Source organism: Ascidiella aspersa, chromosome 6 (genome assembly GCF_963924565.1).
Source record: "Ascidiella aspersa chromosome 6, kaAscAspe10.2, whole genome shotgun sequence".
In the NCBI taxonomy this organism is placed as follows: domain Eukaryota; kingdom Metazoa; phylum Chordata; class Ascidiacea; order Phlebobranchia; family Ascidiidae; genus Ascidiella; species Ascidiella aspersa.
Window position 1 is genome coordinate 21,499,886 of NC_139452.1, and position 19,524 is coordinate 21,519,409.

General features: G+C 35.8%; 2 protein-coding genes across 2 annotated transcripts; one reads left to right on the forward strand and one right to left on the reverse strand.

Moving 5' to 3' along the window:
• The first annotated feature begins 9,105 nt into the window (after positions 1–9,105).
• Positions 9,106–13,739, forward strand: LOC146140749 (uncharacterized). Its single transcript, XM_083391477.1, has 7 exons — positions 9,106–9,325; positions 9,752–10,125; positions 10,313–10,442; positions 11,265–11,406; positions 11,848–11,976; positions 12,243–12,363; positions 13,465–13,739. The coding sequence occupies exons 1-7, from the start codon at positions 9,139–9,141 to the stop codon at positions 13,612–13,614; spliced, it is 1,233 nt and encodes a 410-aa protein (XP_083247603.1). The 5' UTR covers positions 9,106–9,138; the 3' UTR covers positions 13,615–13,739.
• A 2,385-nt stretch (positions 13,740–16,124) lies between these two features.
• On the reverse strand, positions 16,125–17,765 carry LOC146140750 (uncharacterized). Its single transcript, XM_083392932.1, has 4 exons — positions 17,673–17,765; positions 17,235–17,387; positions 16,770–16,880; positions 16,125–16,458 (listed from the first exon to the last, which is right to left on the reverse strand). The coding sequence occupies exons 1-4, from the start codon at positions 17,722–17,724 to the stop codon at positions 16,361–16,363; spliced, it is 414 nt and encodes a 137-aa protein (XP_083249058.1). The 5' UTR covers positions 17,725–17,765; the 3' UTR covers positions 16,125–16,360.
• Between the last annotated feature and the right edge of the window lie 1,759 nt (positions 17,766–19,524).

Genomic DNA, 19,524 nt, shown 5'->3' on the forward strand with positions numbered 1-19,524 from the left:
CAACTGGTTGTTGTTTTTCCCAAGACTTGGGTAGCAGGATGGTCAGGTTTTGTATAGCCCTACACCTATAACTTTTATATTTTTAACCTGGTCGCGTAGTTTGTTGCTCTTGTTTCTATTATTATTTTCCTCTGACTTTTAATTTCTACCACCTTATAGTTTACATGTTTACATTATTTTGTGCCGGTATTCGTTTTTTGGAAACTGATGATGCCGTGATTGGCGAAATATATTTCTCTTGTATAAACTAGAACCACAGTGACTGATTTTGACTGAGACAAGAAAGTCTATCCTACATTGCTACCATTCAAAGTCATTGTCGTCATTAACGTGCATTAGGGCGAGGAGGTATTTTCTTTTTTACATATTCAGTTTGCTAGAATTATGGAACTTGCGATTTCTATAACATAATTTTAAAAGCGTATTACAAGTTTCATGAAGTCTTCAAATACTGTTAAAACAATTCTTAATTAGTTGTACATTAATAGAATTCAATCGGACGATGGCAAATAGTTTTTTGGATGTCGGCTGCTGTTGAAGTGAGCGGAGCAGTGTTCTACCTAATTTTCGCGTCTGGAGAAGAACAGGAATGGGCAAAGTTTAAATCAGAAAACCAGGAGATTCGTAGCGTTTTGTTAAAGTAATTTCTGGATTTTATCTTGCATTTAATGAAATATGTTTATTTATAAAAAAATCAACTTCTTAAACATCCACATACTCGTCATTTATGCAATGCTCTGCAGTTTTTGCAATGCTGTATAGTTTATGGTATTAAAAAAACGATAATCCTACCAAATAATTTATGACTTTGCTGTACAATTTCATTGAAGTTTCTAATGTGTATGACCTTTCAATTCGGTATTACCCAATATATAAGTTTTTTAACTACCGTGTTATTATTCTGAGTTGTTCAAAGCCTGCCAATATTTTTACGAAATCCTCGTTGTTGTTGTTCAAAGCTTTTTTTTGTAAACATTACAAAGCAAGATAAAGTTAAATAATGTCGCACAGTTTCTTGGGTAGTATCAATAGACTGTGTGTATTTTATTTGGTAGATTATATTTTGTTACCGTACAATTTTTTTTCTATTTGGTTCAGTAGTTTATACAAAATATACCGTTATGTGTATGCACAACCAAGTATATTATTGCACCTATAATTTATCGTGTAGTGACTGTTGACTCAAACTTTCAGGTAAATCAAAGCACTAGCTTTTTAACATTATTGTAGACTCAGAACGGCCGACCTGTAGGCTAAGTCTCACAAAAGGGGGTTGTCACATTGAAACGCGCACCTCGCCCTAACGTACAATGACTATACACTCTCCAAATCCTGGTGTAATGACGCCAAATTCACACAGTATACACATGTTACGTGCTTAATTAGCACTACAAAATTATCACCGGTTGCTAATTACGCCGACTGTAAATTCTAACATTCATTATTAATTTAGCGCCTTTTGTTCTCAAAAGTAGGACTAGGAATTAGGCTTTCGCATTTCTGGACATGTATATTAACGTAATATTTGTGTGCGCTCTGGTGTTCGCCGTTAATTGGACTCTAGAAATGTTTTTTCCTGTCGCTAAACAACTCTACAAATCTCAAGATCATTTATCGCTTGCTTTCCGCCGCGGTTTAACTTCTCACTAAAAGGTCCGCCCAATGTTATATTTCCACGAAACGGCCGCCCTGTAAGGCGGGCCTCGGGTTTTCGGGAGCGCATCGGTTCCCATGAGAAAGAGCTTTTGTTTTAGCGTAATTACGAGCGACTGACCGCCTACAGCTCAGTAGACGTCTGGGTGTAGCCTTGTGAAATTAGCGAGTAAAACTTTAAGTGTCATTATGCTCTGTCTGTCGGTTATTCGTAAGTAATTGTGTGTGTCTAAGTGTCATTATTGTTTGTGGTGTAGTAATATTCTACTCTTGCAACCAATACATCTGTACATTGGGTTTTCTTGTTGTGCTCTTTAATATAAGTTCTCTTTGGTAGGTTATTTAATGCCCGAAAATAAGAACTCACAGCGACTTTACAGGAGGCCTAGGTAATTTTCTAGAATTACTAGTTAAAGTCGCAACACACAAGTAGCAGCAAAGCACGTGACACGGCAACGAAGTACTTTCATGTGGCACGATAGGACGAAGCACGATTTCTAAACAAGAATGTCAACTGCTAAACAACGAACATGGACGTGGACGTATTCACAGAGCAAATTAAACTTCACAATTATTTTTGCGACGCAGGTCTACTCACTTACATTGAGTTTTCTACAGTAAGTATCCTTATTTTCGGGGAAAAAAGGACCAATCTTGGAAAAAATTAAAAGCATGTGTTTCTTAACGGATTTGTATCATTTGGGGTCTACATATCAATCAAAAAAAGTTCCAGCTTATCCGGCCTGGGGAAAGTCCTCATTTTGGATTTTCAAAATGGCCGCCATAAAATACAGGTTTTTGCTCATATCTCAGCTTCTACATCATTTATGAAAGAGATTATGTTGTTAAAGTGAATGTTTTGAAGGTTAAGAAACCCAAACAGCGCATTGTAAACCTTAGTTGTGAAGACTATAGACTGGGTATGGGGGTGCGGGGATTCCCCACCAGGTGGAATTCAATATTTATTTATGACGGAAAAATCGGGTTTCATGCAATGGGAGCCATGTAGAATAGGACCCCTGGAGATACACAAGAAGAGGTCAGAGATGTAACTACTAGGCATATCATTCGCATGAAAAACCCAAATAGATATTCTAAAGAAGTTGGACGTAGACATTTTAAGATATTTTCCAAATCCTAAAGAGAAACATGGCCTACTTTCAGTTAGGTATATTCTAATCAAATAACTTATAGATATGAAAAAGAAGATTCCATTTAAAACAACATATCTTATACGACTGAATGTATATTGATTACATAATGCACATGAGGTCAGTATAAATCGTCCTGGTCTGGATTTATGCACAAGCATCATACCAGATCGATGGAAAAGTCGACGATCAAGTTTCTGCCGATCATTTTTAATGATCCAAATGACACGTCAACAGTGTATTCTACACTCAGTAAATGTATATCTAGCTGTTCACATCATTTTCCCGTAATAATAACTTTCGATCAGCCATTGTGGATTAAGGCATAACAGATACCGGGAGTTAAAGAAAGGCAACTGCCAGTTGTCGTCAGACTCGGAGGATTTCATCTCCTGAAAAGCTTTTTGGGCTGTATTGGACTTATAATGGCGAGTTTTTTTTGGAAGATGAACCTGGCCTTTTAAATGGCCCGCATACTGTCGCTCATATTTTAAAACGAGCTGCATATTCAAAAGTTCAAGTCCATTTTTTAGCGGATGCAGCAGTTTATCGTACAATGATGACACAAGATAAAAATGTTTTGTCTGATCATATCGATACAATAAATAGAAAAATTGAGAAACTAAAGCAAGTATGAATTAAGAACATCAAAGCTCTGGGCTTTATATTATGAAATGGTATCACTTGTTAGGCAAGACCTAGCTGCAGAACGATTGCACGATTGGGAGTTCCACCTTCAGACAGTAGCATCTGTGCTTTATATATTTGCAGCAGTCGGTCATGGCCAATATGCCAAAAGTGGAAAGCTAAATCTACAAGAGAAGTTAGAACTAGAATACAAATTCTCACATATCACCCAACTCGTTACAGTGATGAACACAGAACAGTTTTTAGGTCAGTTTTCAGACATTTTGACAGTAGAAGAGACTGTTATGATTGACAGTAGAAGAGACTGTTATGCAGAAAGCTAAATCATTTGGTGGTCTCACACGCGACAGGCTTCGCCATGCGAACTCAGTAAAAGTTTGGGTTTATAGCTTATCACAGTTAAAACATCTTGAGATGCTGATGGATGAAAGTGTCGGGTAACAAGATTATGCTACAGCTATGATTATGCTACAAGATTATGTTACAGCTATGATATGATACAAATCCGTGAGAAACACTTGTTTCTAATTTTTTCCAAGAGAAAGTAATAAAATAAGGATACTACAGTTATACTTTTTTATCTTAGTTTCGCTAAATACAAATACCCACAATTAGTTACTTTACAAGCTACAACACAGCTTACTTCTTAAACTCATTTAGCAAATGAACGGCTTTACGGCAAATAAAGCAATTTAGAAAACATCGTGTTATGGTTACGTAGGCTAGTAAACAACAACGTTGGTATAACGTGATCGTGTAGATGTAACAATTACTTATTAAAGTGTTTAAACACTCAATCCTAAAAAAGATTTTGACTTAGAACACGCCGGATATGTTGCCTAATCGGCGCTAAAATATTTATTATGAGGAAAAAACAGTAAAATTGATAACAGATGGATATAGATATATTACCAAGAAATAATAAATGGCTGCATATTAACAACTGGGAGATTTAAGACAGTGTTCTATAATCTATACTATGCGAGTTTTCGGAGAAAGGCTGGATGCACATACGTATTATAAAATCAACATTTACTCAAAACGAATTAGCAATATTTTGCGCGACAAGAAATCGTGCAGCCTCTGCACAAGTAACAATATTTAGAAAGTCATTAATTTCCGAACCGGTGTTCGGCGAAACACTAGTATTTCGAGATTACCAGGTGTTCCGCACAAAATGTATTATATTTAAAACAGATAATAATTAATATGCTACAGCTATGATTAGGTTGTTACAAATTCATATATTTCTTGACTCTTCAGATCAGCCAGTAAATCTAGGTGAAAACATCTCAACCTAAATGCAGCTAATTTTTTGCTAAAACATAAAAAAAAATAAAAAATAAAAAAAAATTAAAAAAAAACGCACAAAAAATGTTCTTTTTCAGGAGTTTTGTGTTGATTTTTGTTAGGTGCTTACCGGTCCCAAAAAATCGTCTCGCGGACCCCAAAATGACCGCGAGCCATAGTTTAAGAACCACTGTGTTAAGTCATGTCCAAAAAGGCTGGCAAATGTGTTACACGTCATTATGACGTCACCAATAATCGTTATGAGCTACAAAAATTCCTCCACAAAATAGAAATTGGAATCATATTGAAAAATATAGTCCGGATGACAAAAGCACAAATAAATCGATTAATCCAAGTTTTGCCTTAATTTGGGCGTAAACCAAAGAATAATTTAGGCGTTATCCAATTTTAAGAAATGACGTCACAAAGTTACGTCTTAACATGACGTCTAAAAACAACTTTAGGAGCAAGATGTTCAGCGCTGCGGAGTCGGGTAAAAACAAGCCGAGTTCGACTCCGGACAAAAAAGTAAACCCTATTGCGACTATACAGCCTGTATTTAACCTATTTATTAAAAAGGTTAATTAAAATTTGTTATGCTTATTGTCTTGTGTTTTTTCGCATTTAAAAAGTTAGGACATAGAATTGAGTCACCGAATCTTTACTGTTCTACTTACGCTAAGTATTTGGATCACAGCGCAAAAGGTTGAGAAACACTGCACGAAACTGATATTTTCTTGTGGTAGACAGGGTGCCCTACAAAACAACCTCAATATTATTTTACATAAACATGTTCGAGACTATAAGTTGGATAACAATTAAGGTTGAAGGCATCACTAAAAACGACCTGGGTCATCTCTTTCTGCTATTACCCCTTCATTGAAAGCATTACCAGACATGGTCAGTCACTAATTCAGTGATTTTTTATTAGAACAACCCTAATTATAGATCCCAATGACTAATTACCAATTTTATTTTATTTTCTTAGCCAACGGTGCCATGCTCAACACGGTAGATATAGCCCCTCGTTACGCTGAGATAATGTTTCGTATCTGCCACACGTTTGGGCGCATTACTGGATTTTTAACTCCACAAATAATTGGGTTCATTATACTCGACAACTTAAGAGATACAAACCGCACGCAAACTACAGTCAAAATACAACTGTGCAAAGCTATATTAACTTTTACAGTGGTCGACAACCAAGGCCCGCGGGCTCGATCCTGCATTACAATGAAATTAACCCCACCTTTATGTATTTCACAAAATTGTAGCCGCGTTCCGCTGTTAAGCTAAATTAATGTCTGACGTAACCTAACTAACAGCATTTACTTCATAAGAATATCTTTTGTACGTTTAGTAAAAAGATGAAATACCTTTGTTATGGTAAAACACGAGTTATTAAATGCCCTAAAATCCATGTTTGGTAATTTTAAAAGCAGTTGGCAAACTGAATCGTCAAATGTAAATTAAAAAAAAAAAACTTCAAGGAGTTCATAGCAGTGTTTCTGTGTTTAATCACTAGAAGCGATTTATGTCAACATGTTGCTATTAAAAATACAAACAGTACCACAATCTGCCTCTCCAAGTAACAATTATCAAACCCTCTTCGAGATTTGGGAAAAAGCATGCGATACGTTTGATAAACCGAGTTCCTCTTTTTTATTTTATTGCGTTTCGCCAAAATAGTCAAACTATTTCATGTAATAGATGATTTCATAAAGTAGTTTAACGTCAGGAAGGAACACGTCATGTTGTTAAGATCTGATGCTGCAGCCTATATGTGCAGTGCAGGCAAACTTTGAAAGAATAATAGCCAAACCTACTGCATGTTATCTTTGTTGCACATTTAAGGCATAACTGCGCCTTAAAGGTAAAAACTTTTTATAATGAAGCAGACAATTTAATTGCTGCAGTAAACACAAGTTTTAACAAGAATAGAAGCAGAGCCGCCGATTTTGTTGTGGGTGGAAGACTTCCACAGTTGTTAGCAGCATTCAGCCAACTAACGGCTGGTTACTATGCTAAGAAACTTCCACAAGTCCGACAAATTGTTAATTCATGGAATAGTAAATGAGTGATTGTGAGAAAGGTCCAAATTTCAATGAATGATCCGAAGCTGACCAGTCGGTAGGCAGAAATCATGCAATGTTATAATGGGCTGACAAAGTTAATTTCCAAATTGGAAAGTTGCACATAAACAGTGCAAGAGGCCTATGCTGATACTAACTCCCTTTATATAAGGGGTTACTCGATGCAATTAAGAAAATACATTAAGAAACGCTTAGAAAAAAATGATGTTAAGACAATTGTGGAGCCGAGTAGACCATATAGTTACAAGTTTATAACGTTTTTTCGGCGTAATGTAGTATTTAAACTGTTAAAAAGAAAGTTAATCTTTCTCAAAATTTATATAAAAAACATCAAAAGTAATGTGGCACTAGTCACCGACAGTTAGAGGCAGTTGCAAAACCAAAAGAAACGCATTTGCCTGAACTTAGTCCTCGCAAAACTTTGTTTTGTTGTCTATTGAGCAAATGACTTATGGTTTGACAAGTGAACTCCAGGACAGTTTTTAAATCAAACGCAACTTACCAATGGACACTAAGGAACAGATGCCTGTAACGCCTGACGGCGACGGCATAACTGTTTAAATTGACTATCGTATCATATACGAAATGTTGTGTCAAACAACTGAATTTCAAAACAGGAACTATTTGCTCAATGATTCAGACCTATTTGTCCACGTGCATTCTTGGCGCATAATCGTAATGAAGTTGTGGCCGGAAAACCGTAATTTACACCAATCGAAAACGAATGCAAAGGATTTTCGCAAGTCAACAGATTTCCTTCAAATAGTGAATCATACATATTCCCGATCTCCAACGAATTTTTTAAGTGAGTTTAATTCCAAAACGTAAGTGAGTGTATTGCCAAACTGTAAGTACATTCAATTGAAACTACCCTGAGTAATACTGTTTTGTACATAACGTATACGCTTGCGTTTTTCAGCGCAATTTAGTTTTTGTTATATAACCCAAGCCTGGTCATCTACAATGGTTGTTTTTTTTATTGCAAATCTCGGCAAAGCTCTTCCAAAACAACACTTCATGGTAAATGGTCGACTTTAACATAGCTGAGAATTTTCATTTGTAGACAGTGAAGCAGGAGCGCTTATGGATAGTTTGCATTTTACATGTAGTTTTGGGAATAAGACGTTTACTCGATTCTGACGGAACTTAATAAAGAGTTATTTAAATAAGTATGTCTGTTCACGGACAAAAACAAGTTGAAAACACTTGAGTTACAAACATCAAACTTTCTACGATTAAATGGTTCATGTAGTCTACCAAACTGTGGTCCTTTGACCATTGGTGGTCCGCGACTACTGCACAGGTGATCTGTGACGATATGACAGGAAATTAAAAAGTCACGCATATGCCTTTGCCAGTACGTACCTATTCAAAATATAATTGCTGCGGTTATTCACAACATAATGATTTCGAAAGCTGTTGCTATCCAGTATCGTTCATCTTATTGTTGCGCCTTTGTGGTAATCGAAAAGTTGTTCACGAAAAATTCCCGTATTTCCCGCCTATGAAGTAATAATATATTCTTATCGCCATTCGGAATTTTCAGTTTTGTTGAGATCATTCCAACCGTTTCCCTACGCAAAAGTTAGTGAAAGACTTTCCGTGGACCCTGTCTTAAGAGTTTGCCTTTCACTATTAACCCCGAGAATTGATGATTTATGCAAAAAGAACCAATCGTATCCGTCCCATTGATGTCTTCAGTTTTTGTAAATCAATAAAATTCGGTTTTGGTTCATTTTTGCTTTGTATTGCGGTCCGCGATAAAACAGATTCACAAAAAGTGGTCCGTGATTCAAAAAAGTTTGGGAAACCGTGATATAGGCTACTTTTGGACGAATGCCGTGTGGGGCATGAAACACGTGTCGTGGACCACATGTTGCACGACTTTGGTTTAAAACACGTATTTTTTACTTTATTGACCCGAAAATATTTAGGATGAATTTACTTCGCACTGCTATACGTATTATCTCACTTTTGTACACGATAGTTTACCCCGGTCGCTTATGCGCGAAGCGTAGGCAACTCGGGAAGGCCTTTGATTTTATTTGTTATCACGAATGTCAAGTGGACAAACGCAGAAAGTTGTTTTTTAGTAAATGCTCTTTTGTTTACTGTTGCTTCCCCATCACTGCTCCAGTTTAATAAGTTTCCGCACCAGCTTTTGGCGAATTGTTATTGCCAATCGAAGGCGAATGTTTCCTGTCAACACTGAACCCGTGACGCGGTGACGTTGCCAAAACTCTACAAAAGCGTAAACCGATGTAATTCTCAGTACATTTCGTTGTTCAAACATTTGGATAACCATGACTAATTTGTTTTGCGCATTGGTTTTGCTCACGTTAGCTACGTTTGAGACCCAGTCGTTTATCTTTCAAAATCAGATATCCTGCCAGTACCTTCCATGGAGCAGTTGCAAGAGAAGCAGTTTAGGACAAATTTTGCGCACGCGAAATGCAACTGAAGCCAGCAGGAAAACTGGGTGTAGAACACGTAAGAACTTGAAACTCTTTAAAATGTAAAAACGTAGACGAACGAGTGTACCTTCTTTTAATTACTTGAGGTATCTCCAACTCGAAACCTTTTGATTAATGTTTAATAGCCCACCAACCTTAGGGAAGAAAATAAAACTACTACGCGCTCCCTTATTTAGCGAAAATTTAGATTTATATTAAAAGTTGTTGTTTTCTCAGTGATTCCTTCGCGCCACTTTTGTAGCCTTCCCAACCCCACAACCAGGGGCGGACCCCCTAGTTTAACAGCCACTAATTAAATAATATTTGTTTGATTTTGTTTTATTTATTTACCTTGAATTAGGCATGAGTGATTTCCGAAACTTAAAATAAGACGTATATAATGCAAATAGAATATTCTGTTTTTTGTTATTTTTATTAATACAACATCGTTTTTGTTTTCCAGAAAAGAAACCATGCAGCCTCGGGAGTTTTATTGGAGACACATTTATTGAGAACTTGCTGCAGCCCGTTGAACCGGCAACCGGTTCATATTCGATTTTGCCAGAAGATCGTGGTGTAGGTGGTGGAGTACTAAATCCTGGTGTAGCTGTAAACAAACATCGATTTGTCTCGAGGTTTGGCCGCCGCCGACGAAGGCGACGTAGGTACAACAGTGCAAGAACAACGACTGCCACCACAACCGCATCTCCTAACCCAACAATGGAGCAGAACTGCGTGGAGTTTCGCGACCCATCCACCAACGAACTAATCTTAGGAAACTGCAACACAGAGCAGCAACGGAACGCGGCAACCGGCAGAAGCAAGCGGTCCCTCGAAGTAAATTTCATGATAATGTTAAAAGATTAGGTTTTACGCTTTTTAAACACTTTTTTATCAAACATGGCAACAGAAACATCGCAACTACACGCTTAAAAATAGGTGTTTTACCTTTATCTGAAAATTCATCACTCATAACCCAGTGGGAAACTATATACAGTTTTCAACTGCGAAGCTTATTTCACAGGAACCACACAGGCCCACAATGTCTGTCCAACAAAGAAACAGGGATCTTCTCATAATTATGGACGAAAGTGGAAGCATTGGAAGAGAGCGCTTTCAAAAAGTCAAACGAATTGCTGCGGCAATTGTTAAACGTAAGTCAATCCTATGTAATAAAAAAAAATATGCTTAAAGGTGTTGCTTAGCGATGTTAAGGCAGGATAAATACAGAAGTACACAACAGCCACTTAATCACTAAGGAAGAACTATAAACCATGTTATTCAAGATGTCCAAACACATCCCAAAAGGAGCCGATAATGTATATACTAAGAAAAATAGTGTGCTCGGTTGATAGGATATAGTATCGGTAATTTCGGCTTATTAACCTTAAAAAATGGCGGCTCATTAACTTGAAAACAATACAGTTTTAATCGCATCGATATTACCGATTTGACAACATTAATGACGTCACTTTTTGCGCAAAATATCAAATAAAACACCAAATAAAGCACAGTCCCACTCGTAACCGTTTTAAAAGATGCACCGAATTACCCAACTAAAATATGTTTGGTAAAACCCTGAACTAATTTGCGGCAGATGTTATACTATATATAGGCTTTTATAGTCTTTATGAAAAACCAAAAGTTATATCGAGGAGCGGAACTATAGAGTGGGAAGCGGTTGAACCGAGGCTATAGCTCTTCTTTTTAGTATAATGTTTTCGAACGAAGATATTGATAATATTCAATGGTCCTTACACATTATATTCTTATGTGCCATTGCGTCTCGTCTACTTAGAAATTCGTTATGAAGTACCGTAACTTAAAGTGTCATGAAAAATTCCGCTACCAACATAAAAAATTATGCAGCTGTAACTTGACTTAAATTTATAGTAACTTTGCCATTTGTTTTCAAGAAGTTAAGCTATGTAACAGACACTATAGCAGCCCATCAATACCCAATATTTTTTTTTCAGTTTTGTGTGATAACATCCAGGTTCGCCACGATTTGACTAGAGTATCTGTGATGACGTTTGATACAACTCATACCTTGCACGTTCCTTTGAAAAGGAACTTTGCTCACGTAGACCATTTGGCAAGTTTTATTATGAGTATCACGTAAGTAACGGGAATGCCAAGCAGGACAGGTCTCAAAGCAATTAATGTATTAAAATAAATGCAAATACGATGCTTTAAACTCATGATCTGAGTAATTTTCAATTTTTATTCACAAAAAGCTTTAATAAAAAACGCAATCTTACCACTTTAATAATTTTACTGTTATTTTAATGTTATGCAATGTAAAGTTAATTTAATGGGGTGCCCGGCGCTGATGTAGTATAGCAGGGCATAGTTTTGGTACAAAGTTTTGAAAAACAACTACACATTTTAAATGGATAAATGGTCAGGACATGAAGGTCTGTTTTTATATAACATGTATGAATATACAATATTGATTGCGCAATAGTGACTCTACCAAATAACTTAAATCATATGGTATGTTTATGAATTCTTGAATACGTGCTAGATTTCAATAATAAACAAATATTTTCACTACAGATATTCTGGCGGTGGAACTTGTTTAAACAGTGCAATGAATTACGCCCTTAACACAGCTTTTACCTCAGAATTCGGCGGCAGGGTGGGAGACCCGAATGTTGAACAGGATATTGTTCTAATTACGGATGGGTATGTAACTTCTAAAAAATATTACTTCAAGTAAATGCCATTGTAATAGTGCTGTATCTTTTAATTTAAAATGTGTGTCGACAGTTTTTTTTATTGGTAATGTGTACCACGGAGTTTTTATTTTTGTTTATTAATATTAATATTTTTTCGCCATCTTGAATTGAACTGTAAAGATTGTTTACCTTACTAAGTTATGTTACCATTATTTGCAAAAAATGAACACACGTCTTCCAATATTTTACATGTATCTCCGAATTTTCGTTCAGATGCGAAACTTGCACCTCTACAGAAGCTATTCGCGTAACTTCAAGCCGACTCATAGAAAATAAAATCAACGTATACGTTATAGGTGTCGGGTTACAAAACAGCTGTAAACACAATTTGAAGGTTTGTTTGTTGAATCGTTAATGTATATGCGGTAACAAAAATGTTAGTGGGTATGGTTTTTTTTTTTAATTTATCATATGGTGAATAAAACTTAACCCGCTAAAACAGGATTTTAATAACGTGTTACCTAACCTTAAACCCCACCTCTAACATTATCAACACCACCCCAAAGTTCTAACCCTAACCTAATTTCTAACCTCGCCCGTCACCCCCGCACAAGGGTATAAACTAGGGGTTCTTAAACTTGGGTCCATGAAGGCCCATTAAAAATATTAGTGTATATTTAAGAAGTAATCAATTTTAAAAAAGAGTTTGACTAAAAATAAAACGGTTTTGCACTGAATGTATACTTCATTACACTTTCATATTTATGGAAGGAAACCAGCAGATTTCTGAGGTATATTTGTAATATTACGGCAATTTATGACGTCATAGAAAATGGCTTGGCAACTGTGGACCACCCTAAGCCAAAAAAAATAGGGGTCCACGGTAAAAAATATTCAGAATTCCTGGTATAAACAGTCCCGTGCGATAACAGCGCAGTTCAAACAATGACACCCATATAGGTGTATTTCACCCTACTATAGGCCTTATTCTGGTGACATTGTGTCTTATATTGACGTGAATAACACGGCGTATACTGATGGGTTATAAAGTCGTTGGTCCTAATAGTATTCTACATAGCTTCGCTTTATTAGTCTTAAAGTGGTTGCAGAGACAAGATCTGTTTTTTGTGTTTTGTTTTCTTGTCAAAGCCGGTCAATGGAAAAGTTTCAAAATCACAACTAAATAGGATATTTACTTAAAACAACTTAGATTTATTAAGTTTTTTTAATAATTTCTTAGCTTCCCAATCCGGGCTTAAGAAACGTGTTTGTTTTTATGTTTCTTACAAGAGAGATATTTAACGAGTTTGTAAGTTAGGTATTTATTGAACATAGTTACCAAAGGGGTATATATTTTTAACAATGTGCTAGACCGAAATTAATCTATCCTTTCAAGTTAGTTTCAAAATGTATGCAAGGTATTCGATAAAGGTCAGAGTTTAATGCATGTGCGAAACAAGGCAATAAACCAAACAAATATTTCATTATTTTACAGATATTAGCGCAAGGAGGGCGATGTTATCATTACTTCTATCTCAGTCGGTGGAATTATGAAGTTAATGATTTTATAGACCAACTGGAGCACCCAAGTGGCGATCAATGTATGTTCACTTGGGGAACACAAGAGGGCCAATGTCAAATTTAATTATACTTTTAATATCAGGATTAAAAACGTTTATTTGTAGCCATAAAAATATGTTTAATTGCAATCATAAAAATTATCAACATGTTTATCATGGATATTAAATAAAAACAAACGGTTTTATTTTATTCTTTGCAAAATCTACCTTTGAGTACTGACTGCAAAGCATAGTTAGTTTATATAGATATGTGGTAAGGTATACAGTACTGTATAGCTGACGAACCGCAGCTAGTTAACCAGTTCTATGCGGCTCTTAAGTTTAGGTTGTATTTAAGTTATTAAGAGGGTATCCAGTGTCAACACTCTTGTACTTAATTTTGTCCTATTATAACGACTTCACTGCAAATATATTTTGCGATTCGTACAAAACTCGTTCAGATTTCACATTTGTGTCGCACGTTTTGATAAAATATTTCAGCATACCGACACCTTGAGCAAAGTTCCCTCTAAGAAAATTTTCTACTGCGCAAATATTTCTTGAAGTGAGCAAGAATATTTTTGTGGTGCGCAAGATTATTTTAAGGCTGCGTTGGCAGGAGCTCGTGGCAGATCAATGTTTTTTGTATTGGGGGCGAGGATTGAAACTTTTAAAGATGACGTGACAAAGCGTGACGACATGAAACAATGATATGGAACACAATGCAATCGCGCGAAAAAAAATCCTAATATTTGAGTTAAATTGACAAAATGTTTAATTTTACAAACATAATGCTTGATGGTTTTTTCGCGCACAATCAAAAATCACAAACTATCCGCTCATTTGCATTTATCAAGATGATTTTGTCACTTCTTGAAGGCGCCATTATTGACCCCACAGCTGATTGACCCCACAGCTTATTGACCCCACAGCTATCTGCACCTGTAAAAACTGGAAATTGTGTTAAAAATTTACTTCCTGGAAATAAATTTCTGTTTCATGATCCCGAATTATTGTCAAACACTCCACTGCTATGTTCGGTCTCTCGATTTTCCAGAGTAGACATTTAATTTTACGTGAGATAAAAAAACATACACAGCATGGAAGATAAAACCGATTAGACAAAGTAATTTATTACGTCACAATCGTCAATGCGAATTTGAGTTTTTTACTTGCTTTTAGCTACAAACATCAATGAAAAAATAGCCAATGCGAAATGCTTAAACTTTGTGTGAAAAAAGTGTAGATTTTTGGTTTTAGTTTGAGAATGATTTAAGAGCGCAAAAGCAAATTTTACTGCGCAATTTGTCTGGTGTGGCTGCGCAATTGCGCAGTTGCGCACCTTAGAGGGAACACTGACCTTGAGTCTAATGCTAGTTTTCCATCATCTTACCGGCAAAGGCTTATTTCCGTTGTATATTGGCGCACAAAACGTTTTTTATAGCACAAGACTTATTTGTAAAAATTGACAGCGTGATAAAATTTAGTTGAGAACTCCTGCAGTGTAAATAAAATAATGAATAAATCTAGATGAGCAAAGGTATATGTGTAAGTAAAGGAATAAAAAGTGCGCTACTCTTTTCTGTCAATTTGTAAGGTATATCTTTTTTTAACAAATAATTGTGGCTCTTGGTATCTAACTGGTTGGCCTTCCCTGCTATAGTACTACGGCAACATAAATTGCACATTTCATACTAATCAAGTGATTGAGTAATATATGTGTTACTTGCGCAAAATTTCTTTTTGTGACGACGGTGTTGTTTTTGCCCTCTAAAAACATAAAGAGATGACGCAAGCGACATTAAATAGGCTAGGGGGCGACAGCTCCAAGTATGCTTAGAGTAAAATATTGTCGATCTTTGTGATGTAATGCTTTGTGAAGTGTTTTGAATGTATAAATGTACATTTAGCTTTTGGTCAATGAAATATACACACGTATATGTATTCAACAATTGTGATCATAGCCCTTCTGAAGCTGCTTTTTGACTACGAAAAACGAACCACGGCTTTGCGTACACCGAAAGCCATCGCAGACTCACCGAATCTGTCGATGAATGATGGAAGTAAGACAGGCTAGAAAAGCAACCTGCCTGAAGTGAGGTTCGAAATCACGACCTCCGGACATTCCGGCACTGAGATACACAGGCTTAGAAAGGGGCAAGACTGAGTTCATTAAAACTGTTAAATCAATGTAAAGGGTAGCCATTTGTCATCATTTTACAGTGTTAGTTCGTTGCCTGTATTGTTGACTAAAACTGAGTTTTAGTCAAATAAACCATGTAAACATTGTCTAAATGTGTCAAATGATGGATGGTGTGGGTATATAAACGTCTTAAAAAAAATGTAAAAATTCAGGTATAATTTTCTTGTACGAGCTACTTGTTTTGAATTATATTTAAAAAGTGTAAAATTGTTCACAGCATTAGTAAATTATAGATAAAAATATCTAAACTAAAATTCTATTTAAAAAATAATTTGCTAGAATTTTGGCTAAGGGTTCCCTAGGGTAATTTTTGCTTTTGGATTAAAATTTAGGAAACGCTGTATTTATTTTTAGCTGCTCAGTGTTCTTTTTTGACAACATATTTATTTTAATACAGACGTATACGTGGGCTCATTTCAATAACAGTCATTACCACGACAGTAAAATCAAATGCTAAAGGATTTTTTATCATCTCAAAGTAGGCCTACAACGTAATACGAGTGTTCTGCTAACGCAAACAATTAAGTCGAACACAATTACTACAGTCGTAAAAATAATTATTTTTGCAATTAGATTTTCATTAGGATTTTCTTATTTTGAAATGTTGCCTAAAATTTTGTTGGAGCATTTTAGAAGCGGCTGAAGAGAAATCCAACCATAAGAGCAAATACCATCGTAACCATGCTAATTTTCACACCGGTTGACCCATTTCCATCGTTGCATCTGTCTACAATAAAAACAAAGTTTTGTTGTCCAATGTTGCATACAACTAACTATTGGCTTAACGCAATAGTACTTTGCATTGAAAACGAAAAACGTGAGCTTAAAACAAGAAATTATTCAGTAACATTTCAAGTTTGACCTAGTATACTTATGTTGCTGACATATATTAACATATTTAACAAAAGGGTAAACCTATTGGCATAACAGGTGTAACGCGTGCTAAACGGGACCTTATTATATATTTTTTTGCGATTTTAGTTTACATCAGGTAGGAGATTTCAAAAAATATCTGCAACTCGACATCGGAATAGCTACCTGTTTGGCACGTTGTGGTGCAGACTGAGGTTCCAGCTATAGCCTCGGTGCAGCCACTTGCTGATGCCGCGGCACACGTCCGTGCTATGGTGGTGGTTGAAACTTCAGCAACTATACACAAACAAACGGTATGTCAACGTATTGGGGAAAAAATCAGGGTTTCTGAAACAGAAGAAGGGATAGGTATTGAAGGAAGCGCAAAAAAATTGCTTCAGGCCGAAGAATAAACTGTTTTTCTATACCAGTGCCACGGTGGAACTAAAACAAATACAATTAATAATTAGACATAGAAGAAAAATAAAGGCGATGGAAACATTAAATCAAATAATGCCCTCCCGTCCTCAATTGTACGGTATAACACAAACATAGGTTTATTTTTCTTCTTAGGAGTCAAATGGTTAAAAAAATATTATGTGTAGCTAATATAACCATGCAGATGCCCATAGAAAATATTTTTGGTTTTACCGGAAGCAGTGGTTGTGACAGTGCTGCAGTAAGCTGGTGACTGAGTGCAATTGAAAAGGAAAGACGCGGCCGGGCTGGGGCCATTGCAATTGCTACCCGTTATGGTACCAAGCGTGTTGGAATATGAGCACACGTAGCATTCCAATCCTGAGGCTGAAACAAAACAAATGAATTTAGATAAAAACACACGTTGTTTTTAAGAACCGACACCTAATTGAAATAAACAAAGAGAAAACCGTACGTGTGTAAATCATAGTTATCTTAAATTTAAACCTATAATTTATAATAAAGACTACAACGCGAACCTCAGTTCAAATTAAAACAATTTTAGCAATACAGTGCTTTTCACATAACATAAAATAACAAATCAAGAATATGCGTTTTATTGAATGACCGTGCAAATGGTTTATCAAGGTTTATGTATTTTAAATGCCTTACCGATTGCTGAAAAAGCGAGAAGTGTAAGAGAAGTAACAAATAGCTTGTTCATTCTGTGTTTCTTGTATTTTCGGATGTTATAGATAAAAAAGTATTCCTAATTTTATAAAAAACGTACAAATTGAAATATACAAACGAATTATGTTCAAAACATACTGTATAACAGAGGCCGGGAACTCATGGATCGCAAGCCATATACGGCTACTTTTATGACACCATATGGCTCTTTTTATGAACGAATTTACCTGGCATAAATATCTAAGCTATAATTTCTCAGTATTATCTCAAATAAAACTGCACGCGGCCACGACCGTTTTCTTAACTTTAGTTTTCCTTTTTAACACACATAATTGCAAATTTTCGGCGATTCGCGCGAATCCTAATTGTTTTTCAAGACTGTTTTTCCGTTTGAAGGAATCTCTTAACATCCAACAGGCCGTATTTTTTTAAATGAAATCCGTAATCAAAGTTGCGCAAACTATGCCATTTCATTTTTGGTGCATAGCATGTTCTTTTCTTTAAATGAGAACAAAATAGCCGGCCCTGCACAATATACTATTTTTTCCAACGTATAATTAAATGTTAAAATTGTATTATATGGCTCCCATGGAAATACAACCAAGAATATTTGTCTTTTATGGCTCCCTTAGCTAAAATGTTCCTGACCCCTGGAGTGTATAATTCGCGCACTAAAATTAAAAGATTATTTTAACAAACCAGTTTTTGTAGTCCTAATACAACAGCTTTCAAATCTGTATTTGTGAGTTGATTGGAAATTTAATAAATTAAACGGAATTCTTCCAAAATCTTTTTTTTTATCGATTTAAAACAAAGAAGTGTCGGATTCAGAACTCAAAGCAATACTTTGCAAATAAAATTTACTGAAAAGTAAAAAATGTATCGCAGCACACCAGTATCTTTGTAAAGTGTTAAATTTTAGACGTACTTTAGAATGTAAGTTTTAATCTGAAAAAATTATTGTCCCAATTACTGCTTTGCGCCGCGCATTACACGACAATTTGAAAAAGCAGAACTGCATGTTAACTTTCGAAATAACCTGTTCATAGCGTACTTTATTCGTGATTTTTCTTAATAAGCTCATCCTCATTTTCACCACGCAATTTTATGTGCGCATTACTGAAAATCTACACAAATATGACTAGGCCCAATCAAGGGTTTAGGGCCAATCACTTCGATCGATTAACACAAGTCCCTACAATGGTTTCCAAGAAAACAAGACTTTGCAATACCCTCACACAACGAAAAGGCGACTCTCGAAACGTTTAATTCGGTTGAAAAAGGTGAGGCGCGTGTAAAAACACAATGTCATCCTGTGGTCAAAGAGTGCGTTGCTGCTATAGCAATAAGCAGGGTTGCCATCTGCTCAGACTAAAAAATAAGCACGCTACTGATGATCAGGGGCAGATACAGGTTTCCTGGGTAGAAATCTAAGCTTTCAGGAATAACATCATAAAATAAAAACTTGAAGACACCTATTTTTGTATGCGCAAAACGTAGCTTAATGGTGTTTGTTTGGTTGAAATTGTCAAAACCATTTAGTAGGAGGTGCGTGACGCCTTAGTCCAGGGGCAATAAACCTTTTTTAATAAAGTGCCAGATAGTTGTAAGGGCAAACCATCAGGGGCCAAGTATCACAATTGTTGTCAAACTTACTTAACTTGATTAACAAATTTCAGTAAACGAAAAATATAAGAAAATATGCTGTAAAAACTGTAGTTAACCATAATAAAATGTCGTGCAGTTTAAAATGTTATCAAATCTTGGTATCAAAATCATTCGACATCAAATCATTCGACAGAATTTTAACGGTACTTAAGCCGGATCTTGGCCG